Source organism: Toxorhynchites rutilus, chromosome 3 (assembly GCF_029784135.1).
Source record: "Toxorhynchites rutilus septentrionalis strain SRP chromosome 3, ASM2978413v1, whole genome shotgun sequence".
Lineage (NCBI taxonomy): Eukaryota > Metazoa > Arthropoda > Insecta > Diptera > Culicidae > Toxorhynchites > Toxorhynchites rutilus.
The window spans coordinates 151827412-151850197 of record NC_073746.1 but is presented as its reverse complement, the minus strand read 5'-3'; the positions used below and the strand labels follow the sequence as shown (position 1 = coordinate 151850197).

The 22786-nt window shown below is 38.6% G+C and overlaps 2 protein-coding genes across 6 annotated transcripts in view; both read left to right on the top strand.

Moving 5' to 3' along the window:
* Positions 1–7035, top strand: part of LOC129780023 (BUB3-interacting and GLEBS motif-containing protein ZNF207) — a 45093-nt gene extending 38058 nt beyond the window's left edge. For 4 of the 5 annotated variants that reach the window (XR_008743815.1, XR_008743816.1, XM_055787877.1 and 1 more), the window contains one exon: positions 1066–7035. Coding sequence is in view for 2 of the 5 variants with exons in the window: in XM_055787877.1 (XP_055643852.1) it covers positions 1066–1160 (95 nt within the window). In the remaining 3 variants the exon portion in view is untranslated. The remainder of the gene's footprint in view (positions 1–1065) is intronic. The other variant, XR_008743814.1, reaches the window with a different exon arrangement.
* Positions 7036–18841: 11806 nt separating this feature from the next.
* Positions 18842–22786, top strand: part of LOC129778751 (protein yellow) — a 54267-nt gene continuing 50322 nt past the window's right edge. The window contains exon 1 of the mRNA XM_055785845.1: positions 18842–19210. The gene's annotated coding sequence lies outside the window, so the exon portion shown is untranslated. The remainder of the gene's footprint in view (positions 19211–22786) is intronic.

The window sequence follows — 22786 nt, the reverse complement described above, 5'->3', positions numbered from 1 at the left end:
ATTCCACCTCTTTACTTTGCTATTGCAAAAACAAACCCTTCCACTTTAAATGGCCCACCTTGTATATTCGCAAAAATTCTGATACGAGACTGTAATTCCAACACCATTGAACATATATGACGAAAGCTCAGGCTCTACGTTGCTCATGGGATGTTTCCAGTATATAGGTTTTATTTTAAATTCCCATAAAATATCACGACCACCAGAACAGCTCCTTTACCAGTTTTGAGCCGTTAGAGCTCGGTATTCAATAACGGTTTTTGGATAGAGCGAAGTACATGATGAAAGCCTAACCGGAAACTCATTTAAGCATCTCGGATATGCAAAATTTTAGTTTCTCAACAGCGATAGCTATACATATGTTGAAAGACTATAATTAGGAATTTATCTACGCATTTTCTGGAAGCATTTTTTCTCTTCATGTAAATTTTAGTTTAGTTAATTTTACATTTTAATTTAACATCAATGAAGTCTCGTCGTTCTCAAATTGAAAAAAAATATAATAATCTCGTTCTAACTTTGTAAGCATGCTTTTCTATATTCGTGATTTAAATAACATTTCACATCACTTTTCTCTAACAATTCGTAACAAATAAATTGTGGTTGTGTGTGATTACATCGAAAGCTAACCTCACTATCACTTTGTTTGATTGTTCTGTCACCTCTAACACCGAATGCAGTTTTAGTTTTCGTTATACTTCCCACTTTCTGTTATTGACATTGTATTGTTCTACTCTATCTTTAAACATTGTAGTCTTTAAGTTTTTTTTTTTCCTTTTTCAAGTACCATTACTACTGTTTTTATATCGTATATAAAGTATTGAAGAATTAAAAAAATTGAAAATGCCAAGCGATCCGTTTACAGTTTTATATATCAAATTAAAATAAACTTAGTATTGAATCGATCGAAACAAAAAAAAACACATTCGTTTGCTTTTCCGCCATGATTCCAGCGATCTCATCGACGAAACACTAATTTTTGTTCCGATTTGCTTTCTCTTTCCTCTCTGTCTTTCCTCCCTCCAATGACTGTTACTCGTGTGGGGTATCATATCTGGGGTACAGGTGGCCTAATAACTCAGATTCAGGCAATGCCAGGCATGGGCATGATGTTCCCGGGACCCCCGATGCTGCCGATGTTGCCGCCCCGGTACCGGTGATCAACTCAAGGTGCACTAGTGCTGCGAACGGCCGGTCCTCTACTGAACATTGCGCTCCCTATCGTGTTCCCATAGAGGGAGCGCAACAGAACGGACTGTTGAAGCAAAAAAAAATGCATCGCCGGCATGTTAGAAGCAGCACCACTGGAAGCGATCTGGAGAGGAGATTGATAGACTAAGAGTATGGTCATTCCATCGACCCGGCAGCGAGTGATCCTGTCTTGCAAGCAAGTGGAAATTTTTCTTTCAATTTTAAATATTTATCACCTAGCAGATAGCACTTCTAGTATAGTAAGGTCTTACGGAAGAAATGTACATCGTGGTTATAGTTTTGTGAGATTCTCATATACTTTATTTCGGCCGGGTAAATTACAAAAAAGAGATCTAATGCTATCATAATATATTAGTGGAAGAAATTATGTTTACAATTCCCGGATTACGATACTAGTACAGCTTGTTGTTGCAGATCCGATTGTAGGTTTCTACCCCACGAGACAACTTTAACGTAACAATACGTTATATAAAAAAAACAAAAATCATCTTATTCTCGTTGCTAAAGCGGACAGCTTTGATTGATTCTGTTCCGTGTAAACGCGTCGTAGGAGTAGATGAAGGTTCAGCAGCATTTCTGTTCGATAAGAACCAATTGGAAAATAACACCATTCACATAGCACCCAGATGACTTTTACCGCACTCAGTAGATGTGTTATTCCAATGATAAAGTAAACTCAATAGTCGTAATAGATCCTTAATACCCCCCTACGTATATATATTCGACAGGTTCATTTCTACTTACCCCCGATAATGGCTCATGAAACTGAGCGAAACTAGTACTAGCACTAAAAATGCGATGGCCTTCCTCTACACGAATCACGAGGGGTATGTCACTCACATTCTACTTTGTATGAACTATCACCAGTTAGACAGCTTTCTATCGATTTTCTGTCATAATTAATGAAGGGTAAAATCAACATGGCAAGCAGCGTGCAAACTAAACTAATTACGGAACAATACAAACATACATTTAGAGCAACTTTGGAGTGATTCGAAGAAAAATATGGCTTTGAGATAAGTTTTCCCAATTGAATACTGTTGCTCAATCAATTATAAATCAGTGCCACCCATATTTTTCTTCGTGCGTTTTATAAAACTTTTGAATCAACGTTTCTATCGAAATTGAATCGGTACTTGTAGAGCGAGTGTTAGGGTGAAGAGGTTTAAATAGCAGAAAGAGTGATCAAAATTTATGTACCCGTAGTAATCACAAACTGTAAATGTAGTGAGTTTTGGAGTATTTCGAAACAAGGCCATAACCGCTTGTTCTAGAACTACAAACTAACAGAACACGACAGACACAATACTAACTGTTTTAGAAATAAGCCTATCGATTTAAGATTTCAACACACCAATAACAGTTTTTATCCTGTACGTTTCGTTCGAACAGAAATATCGTTATACATATAAGAATCGATAGTGAATGATACCCTTGCAAGCGTGAAAAAGTAGGTACACAAATGAATCACTGACTAGACGCACTCGACGCAAGGTAAGGGACTTATTTTTCCAAAAAAAAAAAAATCAAAATCAAACCATAATCCATCACTATGTTTGGATGTATCCTCGAGAAGATTGCCAACTGCGGTCAGAGTCAGCAAGTATTCACCTTTTTTTCTCCGTTACGCTCATTAAACTACGTAATTCGTCGCACCTTCGCCGATACTCAGATTATCCGACGAGTCGGAAAACCGTAACATTATTCCATTCTTACTAGTTCCTTCGATCAAACGAGTCGTAAACAACTTATAATTTATGTTGATGGTGAAGGCTTTCATTGTACGTTTGTGTGTTTTCTCTTACGATTGTCTTGTGCTGGATGGAACACATCATGTTATACCGAGTTTACTATTTTTGACACGTTGTTTTCTTGTTTATAAGTTTCCCAATTTTTCGAGGAATGAGTACACACAATTATAATACATAGAACTGCTTACACCCTTGAGGGCTATAGTTTCGGGGAGCAACTTTTTTGTTATTTCAATTATATTTTAAATGTTACAACTCCCCCACCAGGTCCTAATCGTAGAAACTCGCTTGTGTCATTCTAGCATACCCTATTCGCCTCATCCCACTGTGTAGACTTTTTTCTTTTATTTAATTTTCCCTTAAGAATCACACATTGAGCGCGTAAGTACACACATCTTTTTCACACACTCTTATTTTTTTCTCGTTTTTTCACTTTCCTCCACCATCACTACACAGGCAAGTAAATGTTATTGGCTTTACTATAGTAATTAGCTGTAATGGAAACCGATAATTCCCTGGTAGGATGATTGGTAGCTGTATCATGTCACTTCGCGGTTTAACAGAGGCAAATTTTGATTGAATAGGATAAGCCCAAGATAAGACGCTATACAGTCAACTGTTTTGTCGCAAACGACGAGAATGGATTATTTTGACGTAGGACTACGTGTAACAGGAATATATTGGTGGGAGGGGGCAAAATGAAGATGTAAACACTGAATACGTAGGAAAAATGAAAGATTTCGAATGCTTATAACTCGAACATTTCAAAATAGATCGCAGAGATTTTTGCGTCAATTGACAGGAAACATTCCTAAGCATTTATCACAAAGAATGAAGTTTTATTTTTCTAAAGATATACCACTGAACAATTGTGAAATGTCAAGGATTGTCTCCGCCCTAAATACCACGTTTTGATTGGCCCGATTTGTGCTCCTAAAGATGTACCGACCAAAAGAAGCAACCAGAGTAACAGCAAAATACGGTTTCCTCAATCAAAACCTCCAAAACCAAGGCGTATGGGTGATGATGATGATGATGGATTAAAGAGACTTTAAACTCTGAGAATTCATTCGTCTCTGCAGGTGTATGGGGAAATCGGTATTGCAAATATATGCAAACTGCGGATACTTTTGTACTCGCTTGCATTTTTGCAGACCAGAATGTGTTTCCCTAACACGGACTTCCAAGCTATGGAGTATGGGGAATCGGCATTGCAAATATATGCAAACCGGGGGCGATTTTGTTCACTCATTTGTTTGTCTTGCAGTTCTAATTGGAAAAAATGTTGTATTCTATTCTCACAAAATCAAACTCAGCATATTTATAACAACAATTGAACCCTAGTCTTCCATCTACGAAACTATGGAAAAACATAAGTCGTTTAGGTCTTACCAAAACACAAAATCGAGGAGATGTCGGAGACTTAGGTTGCGTAACGGCTGATTCATTGACTCGATTTTTCATTTCTGATTTGTTCCCGGTATTTAATGAAGGAGCCTGAAATAAACTATTTCTTAAACTTTTCCTTCAGGTCTGTTAGCTTTGATGAAATTTCAACAGCAATCGGTTATGACGATACTGAAGCATCTGATGTGCTACTCCCGGTATACAAAAATATTTTCAATTGCATAATTACTAAATCTACATTCCCAGAAGCCAATTACCAAAAACGACAACCCTACCGAAAACAAAGATTTTAGACCAATAAGCATACTGCCTGCTTTATCTAAAATCTTTTAAAGTCTCCTATGCAAACAACTTAACGAATATTTGCTTTGCAATAACACTATGTCGTCTTCAGTCGGGATATCGTAAAAAATGCAGCACAACAACAGCACTAACAGTGGCGTCCAATGAAGCATTTGCACCCGTGGCGGAAGAGTCGATTTGCTCCCCCATCCCCCATCAGAGAATGAATCAATTATGTTCAACTATTTTATTCATACAAATTCGGTTCTTCCTGGACCCCTAAAACAGTGTACCTGGGGGCGGTCCGAATTAAGAATGTGTTTTCAAACTTACAGAATCTGAACTGGAGCTCCATCATATTTACAAAACTGTTTTGTGTATTTGAGATTCTCACGACCTACGAATTTGATGGTTTCAAGAAACAGTACAAGCGTATTAAAAAAAATCATTCCGCCAACGTGCTGAAATTTTATGGAACAACCTTCCTTTAAGCTGCAAGCTTGCTTCTTCATTTTCTGCATTCAAAAGATTGTGTAGTCAATACTTTTCATCAAGGAACTAATCGTCATATTAGTGTAGTATTGAGACTTTGAGAACCATTAGGTTATTTATACTATTATTTGGTTTTATACAAATAAAAAAATAATAAAAAATGATACTTAAGTATTTCAAATTAAAATAAATTAAGTTATTTCAATGAAAGTTCTCGTCCTCGCATATTTTCAATGAAAGTTCTCGTCTTTTAAGATAAAGAAATGGATCTAAATATTTGTTTTTTTTTTTATAAAAAGTAAAGCGCTGCTTGGCGAGTCAATAAATAAGTGGCAGACCGATGGAGCAATGCATCTACTGAAGCTCTTCCAAAATTGATTTGACGACTTTTACAACATGTAGCCTACCATTATCATGCAGAAATATCAATTTGTAATGTCTTTTGGCATTTTGAGAGCGCTTGATGCTCGACTTAGATGGTCTCTGAATATTCTGTTTGGCCGTCGATGTCAATGCATAGCCATGCTTATCACACAAAATTCTGAGCTTCCGATTGCCCATTCCTGTTTTAAAGCAATTGTATGCAAGTAAAAACATGAGTTCATATGGCATCCATGGTATGGCATTGTTTGTTCTTGCGCCATTTCCACCTTGAAACTTTCGAGATTTCAATAAGCGTCTCGTCTCGTCTCGTCTCATCACTTCAGAATGCCAATCAGCCCCCAAACAAGAAATGTTAGATAACTCAACCATAGTTGATATATGATCATGAGGATTTTTTTACAGTTTTGACCATTTATCAACTGAAAGATGTCGGATTTTTCACACTCAACTCGAATCGTTTGCGACAAAACAGGGAGCTCCAGGAAAAAAGCCATAATCCACTAAGCCTACAATCGCCTCTTTTTCTAACCGAGAAAACTCAAACATTTACACCAAGCCAACTCATCCAACCACAGTGTAGCTATTAAGTAGTGATGTCCGTATGACACATCTGTCAGGTTTGAAGCTCGAGACCAGGATTTACTTCAACTACTTTCTTTTGCTTTATTTCTTCCTCTTCAAGATTTTCTGTGAGCGCGCCTGTTCACAAGCCCTTTCGTAATAAGACCTGACTCTGACAAATGCGCATAAAGTCGGATCATGAGGCACATGTGCTCAAAGAATCGATAAGTACCTCACATATATTTTTTTCTTTTCTCCTTATAGTTTAATCAGTACTACCTCTACAGTTACAAAACAAATCGAAAGTCGCATCCAAAGATAAAAAACAATAAAAAAAAACAAGAGTATACATTCAGTGCGTTCAATAACGTATATTTCATTTGAGTAACTTCCCAGGCAGGTGATAGCAAGAGACAACCGATGTCTCGTTGTCACAAGTTTGATGTTGGATATTAGCTTATCCCTTGCTTTACTGGGCTTGTTAAAGGACACTCGATGTTCGTTCAATCTACATTACACCCTTTAACAAACTCGTCGAGCAGGCGACACACAGGCGAGATGGTGAAAGTGTTGAAGACTGATGTTCTTGATTCAGGAGCATGTAGTACTAGTTCAATCTAATCCAACCAAAACTGTTTAACGCTTTCACCAAAAATCCGTTGTGTCACATCAAATTTGTTGAGTGAGAAGTCCCTTGTTGGATCAGTGCCGACCCACATACGGTATTGATACAACAGGTGAAATTTTCCCCAACGATATTTCACAGCTCTATCCAAGTCTACCAAATAGTTTAATGTGACGGAGATGGTTTCTACTCATATTCTCTTCAGGAAAGATATTGTATGTTATTCGTTCTGTATCTTAGGCATAATGTTTATTCAAAACTATGAGCTGTTGGACTTTTCATCCCCTGCCTGGGGGCTTCTAGCGCAGATTCTTCAATGAATGAATCACACCTATACTGTCGTATTACAGTTTAACTTATATTTTTCAAAACAAGCTACCTAATTTCCGCTCCTTCAATAACTAATTCTTTCGTTTGTATGGCAAGCGACAAAGGTACTCGGAGTTCAGCAATATATATCTTTTTTTTTTGTCTTGTATACAAAGTAATCCGGTGTGTGTTGTATAGTGAGTGACTCAGTCCAAATATCGTTATTGTTAGTATTAATTGAATATTGATTTTCTAGCGAATTCATCAATCATTTTACCGCGAATAAGAGAGAGTAGCAAAAAGCTTCAGTGTATAAATCTTCAGTTTCTTATCATTCACCTTTTCTTGCCAGATCATCCATTTCGTGTAATTCATCACGGCCTCGAATCGTATATTGATTAGAAATCGCGCTTGAACCCTGTTGTAGAGTTCCATCCCCTCAACCCTGTTAGGACATTCACATTTGCTGGTAACTTTGGTTTTGTTCTTCCTCTCTAATCCTTACAATCTACCATAAAAGCATCGTATTTCGGAATGGGGTCCTAATTAATTAGTTCATAGGAGTTCACACATGTTTTCGATAGCTAGAAGTGACGTGTTGTAAATCAACAATCAGTTAAACAAAACAATTCATTCAACGTAAAATCATTTCGGTACATGATATGATTACTCGTATTGTTAATTGTTAATAAACAACGTCAACCCTCACCGTGTTGACACACATAATCAAGTTACAACCTGCAAAACAATTAATGTGTTTCTTTCAATAAGTTTCCAAATTTCGAAAAATTCTGCACTTCTTCTGTAAACGGGAGATAATCATTTCTGTAGAAGAAACTATGAGCAAAACAAAAGCAAAATAAAATCCCCCTGGTGGAAAATAAGAAGTTAAGCCTTGTCGTGTATTGCTTGCGAATTGATGACAGCCTCCTGCTAAGTGTTCAGTTGCTTCCAAATGTGATGAGGTTCTCTGCGGAAACGAACGACAATGTGCATTTGTTCTCATAAAGAATTGAGGCTATTGTAGAATCTTGCGGTGGGTGAAAATCTCGAGTACGGGTTGAAGAACAAAAAGGGGTATCAAACCTTTAATAGAGTTGACTTGCACTGTATCAAAAAATTGTCCGTACAGCACTGGCTGAATCGTTACAGCACAAAACATATGCCTAAAATAAAATCAAAGCGACAGTAGATTTGTTTCTTTTTTGGAAGGAATATGTCCTTTACTTAAGTCAGCCATTCAAACAAACAAATAACTATTTTAACCACTCTATGGCAAAGAATACTGATCAAAAGTGGAAAAGGGAAACAAAAACCGAAAATCATACATGATTCCGCGTGTGGACAGCTGTAAAAATTGTAAAACATTTCAAATTTTGCGTTTTTTCCAGTTATATTATGATTTTAATCTATTAGGTGTACCGGTATGTTTCTTCGGTTTTACAAATGATAGCGTAACTTGATTATTATTCTAGTGAATCAAATCTCCAGACATTCGTTAGAAAGCTATTGCCATTGCGAGTCTTTTTCAGTATATGTCAAAAAGTTGAAGCTTAAACAACATAGTTTTTTGCCACTTCGAATATGTCGAATTTCATACCAACGAGAGTGTTTTTGCGGAGAGTGTTACTTCATTACCTTAATATCAAGAAAAAAGCTGCGGAAGGTCATCGCATTTTGGTGGAAGTTTATGGTTGCCATGTTCCAACTGAGCGAACGTGTCAGACGTGGTTTGCACGGTTTAAAAGTGTTAATTTTGACTAGGAAGACGTAAAACGTTCCGGACAGCCAATAAAGTTTAAAGATGAAGAATTGGAAGCTTTACTGGATCGAGATCCGTCACAAACGCAACAAGAACTTGCAGATATACTTGTAGTAGCAAAGCAGCACACCATATCCGATCGTTTAAAAACAATGGGAATGATCAGAAATATAGGACATTGGGTGCCGTATGAATTGAAGTCACGTGACGTCGAACGTCGTTTTTTCACGTGCGAACAACTGCTCCAACGGCATAAAAGAAAGGGTTTTTTGCATCGAATCGTTACTGGCGATGAAAAGTGGGTCCATCCTAAACGTCGAACAATGTATGAATAACCGTGCCATGTGAGTTATATCTGTGGTATAACCGCAATCCAATAGACAAAATATCTGTTGCATCAAATCAGTCTACATAATTTTTGCTTTCGCTCATCCTTTCTCACAACACCCATTTCTCGTTTGAGAAATTGCCGAAAGACGTGGTCTTACGTTGTATTTGTCGCAGTATTATATGGATAGGAAAAATTAAAATAACCTCTTTCGCTTGAATGTAATTTTCAATTCCAAGGGGAACTGGCAGATTATTTTTCAGCAACGATAACATCTTTCCAGATTCTCCTCGATACTCGAAGCCCACCAGTGGTTAATGCTAACTACATAACCACCTGTTCATTGCACTTGATCGAAAAATCATAAAAGCAAATATATTTGTTCGCTGTGTTATATGGTTAGAAAACATTAAATTAAACTCTTTCGCTTGAATGTTTTTTTTTTCAATTCCCAGGGGAACTGGCAGATTATTTTTCAGGAACGATGACATCTTTCCGGAATCTTCTCGACGGTGGATGGCAACCAAACGAAAGTAGTTCCGCGCGTGTATGTGTGTGTGTGTGTGGCGGCTGCTCCGATGTCTCCGACGTTTTTTAATGCTGATACTCTCTTTGTCGCCTTCTCTTCTCCATCTGATGGATCGGTTTTTCTGCGCTCCCTCACAGTTCCGAACAAACTGAATGCGTTTCAGGTAGAGGTGTGCAAATCAGCTCATCATGATGAACAGCTCTGATCATATCAGCTCATCTAAATGAGCTGTTCTTTATGAACAGCTCTTCAGCTCAGTTGTCAGTGCCGACTTTCAATTTGGGTCCCAAACTCGATAGCCACGAAGCCAGTTTGAAAATGTTAAAATTCAAATGAAATTTTTCACACCATATTATTAATTACTTGAAACACGTATTCCAGACTATTATTTACAACAGACTCGGCGAGTACAACATTTCCGACATTTTTACTGAGGCTTTACATTACAATAGAAAGTTTTCTTCAAAAAAAAAAAAATCTTATGAGATTTTTGCACCGCCTGCAAAGTGTTTTTCATTAAAATAGAATACTCATTTGATACACAGAAGTTAATTTTCATTAATAATTTGAATTTTAAAAACGTGTTCATTCTGCCTGAGAGCCAATTATTATTTTTGGCGCCCCCTAAACTGGTAAACAAAGCTCAATGCCGTCAACGCGAATATAACAGTTGAAAAGACGAGGGACAAATGGAACTAAACTGATGTCTTAACACGAAGAGCGAGAGACGGTCAGTTCATTTGAATCTTACAGCTCACACACTCTCTTCAATTCTACAGCTCTTTTCTCTCCTTCATCATCATCAAAGTGAGCTGAAGAGCTGTTTGATTTTTTTGCGAGCTGTTCCGCGTCAACTCACTTCAAAGAGTCGATTCTTCGGAACAGCTCATGAGCGGATGGCACATCTCTAGTTTCAGGTCAGCTCAGGTTAAGTCAGGTAAAGCCAGGTAATAAATCCCTCGCCGTCCAGCTCGTCCAGCTCGTTCAGTTCGTTCAAAAACGATGTTGTCTTGTTGATGTCCTCACGAAAAATTAATGCGTTTCACCACCAGCGTATCGCTTAAGTATGCTTTTTGTCCGTGATTGAATCGAGAAGAGGTGTGGTTCACGATGGCAATTTGGCAGGCAAACTAGAGGCGAATGAACTCTCTGAGTTTGAAACTTTCAGCGACTGAGCAATAATCGATTGAAAATTATATGATTTTCGCGATGCGAAACATTTCCCCTTGCGCGTGCATCCAATATTGGAAACTAAAATATCCTACTGATGGGGAAGAATAATCTTCAGAAGCTTTCCTTAACAGATAGAGTTTATTTCGTTTATTTAGTCAACAAGAAAGTAAATGTCGTTCTGAAATTTTGTATGTGATTTGGTTTCACTTGCTAGTAGCAAAACTTTCTCCACTAAGGATGACAGCTGCGCTTATCTCGAGCATGTATTGTTCTGCGAGCACAAGAATGAATCATCAAACAATTATCGTTAAATGATTCTACAATAAAAAAAAATACCCTTTGTTTTGGAGCACATTCCGTATAGTTTGAGGGCTAACGTTGATGTTGGCGTTTTTTGGAAAGCTCTCAGTTAACTTGAGAACACTCTCCTTTTGGGATTCTATTAGATTCTCCGCAGAATAATGCGAAGATGACGTTCTGTAAGCTTTGCCGTACATCTTCCAGGATTTGCTTCCAAAATGTTAGTTTTCTTGAAGTTCTGAAGCACGTACTGAACAGACGATCGGGGTCGTTTCTAAACTTCTGCGATTTCAGACAATCTTTTGATTTCATTTCTCAGCTGCTTGATCATTTTGCTGACAACAGCTGGAATTTAATTGTGAGAAACGGACATTTTCTTCGAAAATGAAGATTAAACTAGTAATAAAATAGTCATTCGCATTTGCATCAATTGTTGCAATAATGTTTCTACTATTGGAAACATTGCGGTGACAATGGTTCTGATGGAGTCGGAAATAGTGAAGTACTTGAAAATGGAGAAATAGCTTTTTCAATTCCGCATGAAAAGAAATCTATTTCACAAGAAGACAGGCGGGAACAGATTCTGATAATTTACCTCACTTGTTTTGTAGGCAAGCTAACGGGAGGTTCCACCGGGAACTTTTATGAATGGATACATTTTTGCACGGGAAGTTCCCTTTGAGAATAATCGGTGTGCCCTCGTTAGCTGTGTCTGCGAGCATTTCGACAACTGATATCGTGGTGAAGACATCACATTACATGGATTGCATTAATTCGTTGTTGTTGTTGTTGTTGTTGGATCAAAGGGCGCTCCTGTTTATCCCTACGACTCTTGTATGTTTCACATACAGAGAGCTCATGTGGGGGTTCCCCGCAACATGAGCGCTTGTTTACAGTGGTCTCACCGGGTCACCCCCATCTTACTCTCCACAAGTGGAACAGCGTTCCTTACTAGGGAATAAACTGACCTGTGGCCCACTGACTTGCTTTTTTGACAGGTCATTGACATAAGTACAAAAAGTGGCTCAGGTGCCCTCACTTGTTCACCATGACTTGATCAAAGAGAACGGATACAAAAGTGATACGAGATGAGTAATATTCGTGGGAATCACAACAAAATATCAGCGCGAGTAGATATTATAGAAATTTGAAAATGAACTCTTGAATAAAATAAATTGTGTTGGCCCTGAAAAGGCAAATTTCAAAACTAATTACTAATCTTAAGGAAGGCTGTTGACCGCTCGTTGGCTGGAGTGAGACTGAAATAGAATTTGCAAATGACATCATTTGTCGGCGAAGCCTTAGTTGCAAAAGTCTCTTCTTCGTATTTTTAATGTCAGTGCAAGTATACCGAAACAAAAAGTTTTGAGCGCGACAAATCCAAACAGAAGCAGAAGAACAAGTGTTGGTTTACAGCAGTAATATGGTTATGAAAGATGTTTAGTTATGATTAGTTTTGCAATGGTATTGAATGGTATTGGGAGTAAAACGGACAGGCTAAAAATAACCTCAATTGTGTATTTGGAATATCTGCTTTGCTTAAATGCAGTTTCTTGGAGCTCAATTTTATGTTTTGCGAATTAAACGAGTTGAATGCTCTTTCCATCACTAATTTGTTACTGTTCATCTTACCTCCTCTAGAAGCTGTTCGTTCTTCTTCACCAGTACGATGATTCGTATTTTTCACAATGTTTCACTTCTTCTTTCTTTGTTTTTAAGAGGCTTTAAACTTTGCAGTTCATTCGCCTCTAGCAATGTTTCACTTACAAATAAAATTATGGATTCGGCTACCGAAATAGAACCACAAGTGAATTAAATTTTCAAATTAAACCACTCATTATGCATCACATTGAATTCGCAAAAAACACACACAGAATCACTAACGATTTTTAAATTTGACGTAGGTTGACCCATATCGTGAATATCAGGTGTATAATAATGGAACCTCATTAAAAATGCACGTTTATTGTTTTTGGATGGTTTAAAATATTTTATCCAAAGAAATAGCCATTGGAACCCGCACGTTTCCCTTGCCGTTCTTGCTCGGTCTGACGGGGCATTGTCATTAAGAAAAAAAATGCTCTGTGTTGCCTTTTTCTGATTTTCCGGTCATTTTGGAGCAGAGTATGGTTCTATTCGATCAATTGTTTTCGTAAACGTTCACCTTTAACAGTTAAATTTTCGGCTTAGTTTAGTTTGGAGCAAAATATTAATAATGGCTGCATGAAACTTCTGATAATTGGATACTGTTGAAATAAGTTCTAATGACGATTGATGTAACTTTCAATATTTTACTTTAGCCTACAGTGATAGGCATAAAAAGGATGTTTAGAAACTTTCTCAATTTCTGGACTATTTCATCAAAAACTACTACCGTAAATTTATAGAATTAACTATTTACTCTTACTCTTACTTGAAAGATTTGCCATTTTTGTTAGATTTAGTTTACTCCCTTACATTACTTCTTTAACACGTCGAGCCCCGGATTGTTCTTGCTGCGCTTTCCACAGTCCGATTCCTTCAGATTGTCCTCAAGGATGTCAATGTAGATATCTGCTGTTATCATTCCGTGAATTCGCACCAGATTTCCAACACCAGCCCGTGAAAAGCATCCCCACACCATAACATTGCCTCCCCTGTGTTTGACTGTAGCCTGCAAATGAAGTTCGTGGAATCCTTCATCATCTTTCTGCCACACTCTTTCGTCCCACTTCTTGTTAAAAGCTCAATTTTCAATTCGTCAATCCAAAGTACTTTTTCCAAAGATCTATGGGTTTATTAACATGTTTCCGGGCAAATTCGAACCGTTACAGTTTATTACACGTTTTTTGTGAATCTGCTCTTGAGTCCATGCGCAGCTAGTCTGGCGTACGGTTCTAGCCGATACCGTCAACGAGAGATTTTCCTGAATTACATTGTCTGATGCTTTGGTGATTTCTTCACTTCCCGGATGATTCGTTGATCCGTCCGGCTATTGGTCGTCCGACGATGACCTCTTTCGGATCTGTCAACAAGCAAACCGTAAGCTTTGTGCTTATGCATAATTTCACGGACTGCTCCCAGGCTTATTCCGAACTTCTCTGCAATCTTCCACAGTAAAATCTGCTACAAATAATCCTTAACAACAAGATTTCGAACTTGCATGCTGATTTTCTTCCCACCTATTTTGATTTTGTTGAAAACTCTTTGTGTAGACAACCACAATCGACTTTTATGTGCCAACTTAAAACAATACTTTGTTTATATCGCGTCAACAGAATCACTGAAAGGTTGTATATAATATTGCACAGCCCTTGCTGTCACGAGGGAGGGATTACTCAAAGGTTTTGAATTATTTAAATATAATTTTTTGGGGTGGGCTTTTATTTTTGTCATCGCATATTTGCATATTTAGAGAAGTCATGTAAGGAAATAAACAAATTTAACAAAAAAAGGCAAAACTTGTTGGTTATTTGAAAGAGTAATAGTTAATACACAATTCTATGAAATTACGGAAGTAGTTTTTGATAGTCCAGAAATTGTGAAAAGTTTCCTAATATACAAGAAGGGCTTTTTGATGCTTTTTTAAATCAAAGCAATGTTAGGTATATACCAAAAATAAATTCATTTGTCAGCAAAAAAAAATATTCTTGGAATTATTGTACTGGTGGAGTGAAACGGACAGTTGTCGGTGAGACAAAGGCGGGCGTTGAAAAGTTTTGAATGAATGATATCACTTCCAAGTGGATTAATAGGGTTTTCCAATATTGAATGGATATTAGAAATGATTTTATTGCATTGGTTGAATAAAATAAATAAATTTTTACGCTTCGTCTTACCACTACCATATGTTCGTTCAACCCGCATGTTTGTTGTCTTTCGGTCTGTTCTAATTTCAGAAAAAAACATTGGGAAACACGCATTAGATTGATTTATTGGAAAAACGGTGTATTAAACTAAAAAAAACTGCATTAGATTTTTTGGAAACATCGAAATATAAATCGAAGTTCTTCTTAACCTGTCCGTCCTACCCCCACTTCCCCTAATCATTGTACCAGGAAGAGAAGAGTTCAAAAAATATAGGAGGTTGTGTCCAAGATACGACCGCATTGTTGACGTAGAACTACGCTGTTATTTTATATAAGTCGCTTGTTTATACCTTCGGATATTATTCTATAATGCTGTGAAATTTTAGAAACAACTGCTTAGTAGAATAATCTCTGAAATGATTTTTTCATTGTAGAATCAGTTGACGATAATTGATTGATGATACATTCTTGCCCTCGCAAAACAATCGTATGTCGCAATTTTTTTCATGTCAATGCATTGAAAATTTACCTCGAACGCTATTCCGGTGGCCTTTTTCGAAATTGACATAGACTCGGCTACAGTCGATTATATACATGTTGCACCAGCACCATTATTCCATACCTCATAACTACATCAATATATCTTTGGCATCGCATGTAAACAACAACAATGACAACACTTGTAAGTATCAAATACCATGCTACATGTTATTTAGTATTGCCTCAAAGGAATTGCACCTCTAGGTATCGTTCGTACAAACTAAGCGTAAACCAAGCGCCAAACAAGCGTTCACCATAGCATGCATACAGGGCCATACATTGGTGGCTTGAAACTACTAGCAATATAAACATTTCTCATCATTTTGCGCTATTCTCAAAAGAAACGCTTCTGTTAATATTACTGGCCTCGAAAAGAGTTGCATTACTTTCTCATGCTCGAGAGAAGCGCAGCTGTCACCCTTAGTGGAGGAAGTTTTGCTACTGGCAAGCAAAACCTAATCACATACAAAATCCCAGAACATTTACTTTCTTGATGACTAAACAAGAGAAATAAACTCTTTTTGTTAATAACAACCTCGAAAACAGTAGCAATGCTTCATTATGATCAGCGCAAATGCAATCCTAGTTGAAGGCAGTTTTGCGACTGGCACGCGAACCCAAATAACTTATAACATTCCAGTAAGATATTCAAGATGCTTAGTATTCCCAAATAATTTTTTGGTGCACAACATTAACGTCTGCTTCGCCATAACGTCAGTTCAATGCATTGATGCATTCTCAAAGGCACAAACGAAGCCCTTATGAAGACGGAATATAAACAATGTTAACTGCTTGGAAAAAGACCAAATTATGCCACACAGCTTGTACTCTGCTGTAACACCCATCAATGCGAATTCGCTGATGAGTTTGTCAAGAGCGACCGCCTTCACCACCAGCGGGGAGAGCTTGATTTTGGTTGCTGCCTGGGCGTTTACATTTTCGACCGACGCGCCGAAATCGCCTACTTTGCTGTTGTTCGGTGCGGTGTCACATTCGCGAAGGCTCGGTTCAGTGCGAGCGCTTTTCACTGCACCAACACCGCGTGCATCATTAGATGACGCTTACCTCGAAATTTTATTGCCCCTGGCAATGCGTTCGTTTTTTGCAGGGCTCGAGTCTGCCTTCATCTTCTTCTTGCTCATCGCACACTACGCGAAGCGTCCAATTTATGACACGGAAAGAAGAACACACGATACGATAACACGATACCGCGAAAAACGAACAGAAAAATCAAACGACGATTTCCAAGTTGGATTACCACTGGTGGAGTCCAATCTTAGATCGAAGCGCAGCGAAAGCAAAGTGAACTGGATTAAATACTCAACAGTCCGATGCCGAATGAAAGTTTGTCTCAGAGAGATCCACTGTTTATACTCTAGGCAAGTATTCCCCTTCATTCTTCTTCTTATCCTTTGTTCACGGAGACTTTAAATCCTACGATTTCCCCTTCGTTGTTCGTCGATAAGCTGCTCGTTATTGATAACTCTGTTCGGGAAAGCACTCAAATGGACAGAACAAATGTATGGGAAAATAGAAACACTTAAAGTTTTCATGTATTTTAACCATTTACTAACCAGGGGATTCTAATGTATGGCATATTAAACAAATCTTACGGAATTTCCGATTCGTTTAGTATGTAAATCACCAAAATCCGTTCGCGGCAAAAATAGTTATTAACGTTAACTTTATTTCATAAAAACGTGACCTGTTTTCTGATTTGACACCCTTAATGAAAGACGTAGTTCTACGTCAAAAGGTATAGGAGGGTTGTGTCCGCATTTTTCCTTTAGGCTATCTGTTGATTTTGGATATGTTGGAAAAATTACATCGGTAAACTCTTTAATAATGATTTGGTAGCCCTGAAAAGGGCCGTTTTGATTGGTTGTTCGGTATTGTTTGTTCACTTCACCAGTGTCGACCGAGTGATGATGATAGAAGGATGGTAACAGTCGTAGAATGGTGCGTATCAGATGCCGAAGTAAAACGAGATATGATGAAGACCGCCCTCTGTGATCCTAGACGAGATGCCTCCTGTGTTATGTATGAATGAAATAAAGCAAACAAAACTCACCAATGCAATATAAGATAATTACCAATACCGTACACAATTATCAATTTTTCTCATCAGTAAAAATTTGTTACATTAATATAGAGAAAACATATTTGAAATGGAAAAGGTAATTTTCTTTTATACTTTTTACTTTCTGAGTGTTTATTACACCCAATACGAATTTCAATTGGACTAACAATAACACAACATACTATACTATTTGTAGAGCATATGGGAAATCACTTTTTCTAATATTTCTTCACTTTTCCAATTTTTCTCGCCGTGTAAACTTTCCTTGAGTGAAAATGAACACAACAAAACAGAAAGCTTAAACCGAACGATCCGTTCTCGACCCGGGAACACACCTCGTATCACTCACCTTACTTGCATTACTTGCAATATAAAAATGCCCCCGACTTGCATATATTTACCATGCCAAGTTCACCCGGGCACCTTGGTTTTGATATCTCTGTTAGGGAACACTTTTCGGTGGGAACAAAAGCTCCCCCTACTTTCATGTATTTGCAATGTCGATTTCCCCCAGGCACCTTGGTTTTGATGTCTCTGTTAGGGAACACATTTCGGTAGAAACAAAAGTTTCCCCTACTTTCATGTATTTGCAATGCCGATTTCTCCCAGGTAGCTCGGTTTTGATGTCTCTTTTAGGGAACACATTTCGGTGGGAGCAAAAGGTCCCCCTTTTTTTATGTATTTGCAATGCCGATTTCCCCCAGGTTGTTTAGTTTTGATGTCTTTGTTAGGGAACTGCCGCATGTGTCGTCAATTTCGACCAATCAAAAGAGGGCATTTCCGTTAGGAAAGGGGTTGAGATTTTTCAATTGTTCGATAGTTAATTTCTAGACATTATTTTCTTCAATTTAAAAAATTATTATGAAATGCCGAAATCGATTACGCAAAAATTTCATCAATCCCTCATGAAACGGCTGAGCAATAAGCGTTTAAAATTGGACAATTTTCACGATGTGCTCGGTTTTCGATTTTCAATTTGTACCCCAATATGTTCCCGAAAGATGTAATCCTACGTCAAAACCATATGAATCATATTCGCTGTTCAAATCAAACAGTGTAGAATCGCTCACGCATTCTCCTCATAATTTGGCACCATGATCATAGAAATGATGGAACACTGTCGAACACCACATGAAACAAACCAGAAGAATGTCGCTCACATGCGTTGCTCTGCATATGACTTCATGTTCCAGCACACCAATCTGTCCCGTGGGTACAGGCGACATGTTGCGGGCGGATAGGCGCGCACGGCAGGTGGTCAGGCCGGATAGCAAAATACTTTCCATTCCAGTGATTTCATTTGTCATCTTGCGCTCATCGCGAGCAGATCGTTCGGCACTCGATCTCTCTGTGCCGTTCGCAATTCGATCCTGCTCTGTAGGTTTTCGAGACGGATGATATAAACCCACGAGAATCCCGTGGTTGCGCGCACACAGGGGTTCATCAATGATATGGTTCGAGTACATCACCACAGCGATTCGTGCAATTAAATTGAAAACGTGACTTGTGTATTGTTGTTCTAAACGGTGTTGAATTGTGTTCATTAAAATATTGGTGACGAATTGTAGTGTAGTACAGTTACATCTTGGCTTACGTGGTGATTTAACGCATACGCGTTCAACACTGGAATTGTTAGAGCATATGGGAATTTGGCTCGCGCTAATAGTTCTTTTTCACGCCATCGCAGGTGAGTGATAAATGGTAGTTCAAATAACGTAATGGAACAATGAAAAGTGAAATGAAGAGAAATTAGTTTCGACCGTCATGTGTCGTCAAATTTGAATTTTGTTTGATGATGATGTGTTTTGAATGGAGGAACAATTACCACAAAAAGCTCAAAACAGATATCATTTCGCGTAACCAGTCAAATTGATTCATCATCCAAATCGCAGAAGAATAGTAATAGCGCTGTTTTTGTGTTCTTCTCCTTCTCCGAATTTGTATGAGTTATCTGCAGGAACGATCTACTGAACGCAGTGCATGCTGAAGTAGAAAAGAAACATAAAAAGCATGACAATGGCTCCCTCATTTAAAGTTGCAGACAACCAAACATGTTGCAAACTGTGTGGAAATTAAGAAAAAGGTGAAATGAGTTTTTATTTGGCGGTTAATGAGTGAAGCTCTGCGGCAGATTTAACGCTGATGGTTCTAAAAGTGTTCTTAGCTAACATATTAGCTAATTTCTCGCTGTTTTCTTAACGTAGCTCATAACTCGAACATTCCTATATAGACCGCAAAAATGTTTGCATCAATTGGTTGGAAATATTTCTACGTATTTGTGATGGATAAAAATAATTATTATATAAAATTATATTACTGCGGCTTATCTTTCTCAAAGATAATAAAAATCAACATTCACAAACATCGAAACGTAATCCTGCGTATAACTTTGTGGACTAGTCTCGGACACAATCCTCCATTTGCTCTCGCGAGCTCAAGAATAAATAATCAGGAATCAACCATTTTTAGCTACTCCCACCAAACCATCATCGGCCCTTTCCTGAGCCACCAAAGGTGACATATATTATATTGTTATAGAGTGTCTCTGAAAGTTAAATTTTCTATTTTTCGCAATGGTTTTGTGTATATTGGTGAAAGCATCGTTCTTTTTTCAACGCTGATGCCAGACAACATAATCGAAATAGCTACAAAAACCATTCCATAAAATGTTATTCCTGAGTCATAGCGTTTCATGTCATGAAAATCAATGAAATAAAATTGTGTTGATATCAATACAATTATTATTTTTACATTTAATGGGTCTATAATGTAAGTTTCAGCAACTTTAACATTGGTTAAGAAAATTGTATTGCACCGAGCTGTGGGTCTCCTCCAGATTCTGGTTCAGTGGAATAGCGACATCGATGATGGTGACTTTGCGGTCGCTCTTTTTTTTTTTTTTTCCAAAATATATTTTTTATTAAGGCACATGTGGCGTTAGCCTGACGGGGCCGGGAGTCCAATATTTTGACAATTTTTGTCTTACAACTATGTTAGTAATATGTAACCGATTACTCGCGGTTGGCTCGAGGTTAGTATTACAAGTGTTCTCATAATTGGTATGTTGCAGTCTTCGATGCTCTATACGTGTGCCCGACACGGGCTACTTCCTATTGGGATGCAGCTGACCATTAATCAGCAACGGCCCCCTAGTCTGTACCCCATATCTAGCGTGGTGCGTCTTTCTCGACTCGAGGAATCCAGGATAGAATGGTCACTAGCCGGCGCAATCATCAGTTCGTGTAGAGTTGTCATGAGCGGTACAACCTTTGGCTCTTGTTGAATGATCAGTGGACTGCACAACCTTTGGCCCGTGCATCTGTAAAGAGTGTGTGTATGTATTGCCGCGACTAAGTAAAAGTTTATCGATCGGATAGGAGGGATATGAAACGGGGACACAACGAAGGAAACATCATTAAACGTTGACATCGGCGTTTCTGAGGAACAGGTATAGATGAAGCAGAAGATCAGGATCCCGGCTACCTAAGATATCCCGGACGGGGATATCCGATTGTCTGCCTTGTGCTCTCAGTGCTCTAGAGAGCTGAGAGCGAGCAGCATGGAACCGGATACACGACCAGACAACATGCTCGATGTCGTGGTAGCCATCGCCACAATCACAAAGATTGTTTGCTGCGAGCCCAATGCGATAGAGATGCGCGTTTAGGTTGTAGTGATTGGACATAAGCCGAGATATCACGCGAATGAAATCACGACCGACATTCAATCCCTTAAACCAAGCTTTCGTCGAAACCTTAGGGATAATCGTGTGTAACCAGCGACCGAACTCATCTTCACTCCACATGCGCTGCCAACTAACGAGTGTGTCCTGACGAGGAATGTGAAAAAATTCATTATAGGCAATTTGCCTTTCAAAAAGTGTGCCTTCTGAAGCGCCCACCTTAGCTAGCGAGTCCGCTTTCTCATTCCCCGGAATCGAGCAATGAGAGGGAACCCATGCTAAGGTAATCTTGAATAATTTTTCGACCAAAACACTCAATAGATGTCTTATTCTTGTTAGGAAATAAGATGAGCGTTTATCAACTTTCATTGAGCGGATTGCCTCTATTGAGCTGAGACTGTCTGAAAAAATAAAATAATGGTCGATGGGCAATGTTTCAATGATTCCTAGAGCATAGTATATCGCACCCATTTCTGCGACATACACGGAACAAGGATCTTTGAGTTTGAAAGAGGCTCTGGAATTTTCATTGAAGATGCCGAAGCCAGTGGACCCGTTTATGTATGAACCGTCAGTAAAGAACATTTTATCAGATCCAACTTTCCCATATTTTTCCGAAAATATCGACGGAATAACATTGGAGCGTAGGTGATCTGGTATTCCATGGATTTTTTGTCGCATGGACAGATCAAAAATGACAGAGGAATTGCAAAAGTATGGGAAGCAAACTTGGTTGGAGATGCCTGGTGAAGGGTGCACGTCGTGGGTAAGGTACTCATGGTATAAAGACATAAAACTTGACTGAGGAGTCAGTTGGAGTAGATTTTCGAAGTTATCAATCACCAATGGATTCATGATCTTGCAACGGATGAGAAATCTGTAGGATAATTCTGTGAACCGAAGAGTAAGCGGGGGTACTCCTGCCAAAACTTCATTTTTGCGGTCGCTCTTGTCGTAAACCATTATATCTGGGCGGTTGTGGTGGGTCGAGAGGTCGGTCAGAACAGTGCGATCCCAGTACAGCTTGAAACGGTCATTTTCCAGGACAGGTGCAGGCAGGTACCGGTAGTTTGGTACGTTGTCTTCCAGTAGAGCACATTGGAGCGCCAGTTGTCGATGAACAATACGGGCCACGTTGTTGTGGCGCTCGGTGTAGGCTGCGTTGGCCAAAACGGGACAGCCTCCCATAATGTACTCTATGTTTTCACCTGGTTGATGGCACATCCGGCAAATGTCATCAACGTCTTGATGCCAGACGTACCGCCTGCAGTTTCTCGTCGGCATTATCCTGTCCTGGATGGCTATCATGTCGGCTTCTACTACTGAAGAGAGTTCACCACGCGTTAGCCACAGATTAGATGCGGCCTTGTCGACGTGTGGCCGGTCCAGTTGCTGGGGGTGGGCACCATGCACTGTATTCTGCTTCCAAGTTGCAATTTTAGTATTTTGATTTTTGTTAATTTTTTTATTATTTTTCTTGATACACCGTAGTAAAATGCACATTCACTATTTTTTTCAAATTTTTTATCTCGAAGCTTTTGAGGATGGCGTGAAATTAACGAAAAACTACGTTTTTTATCA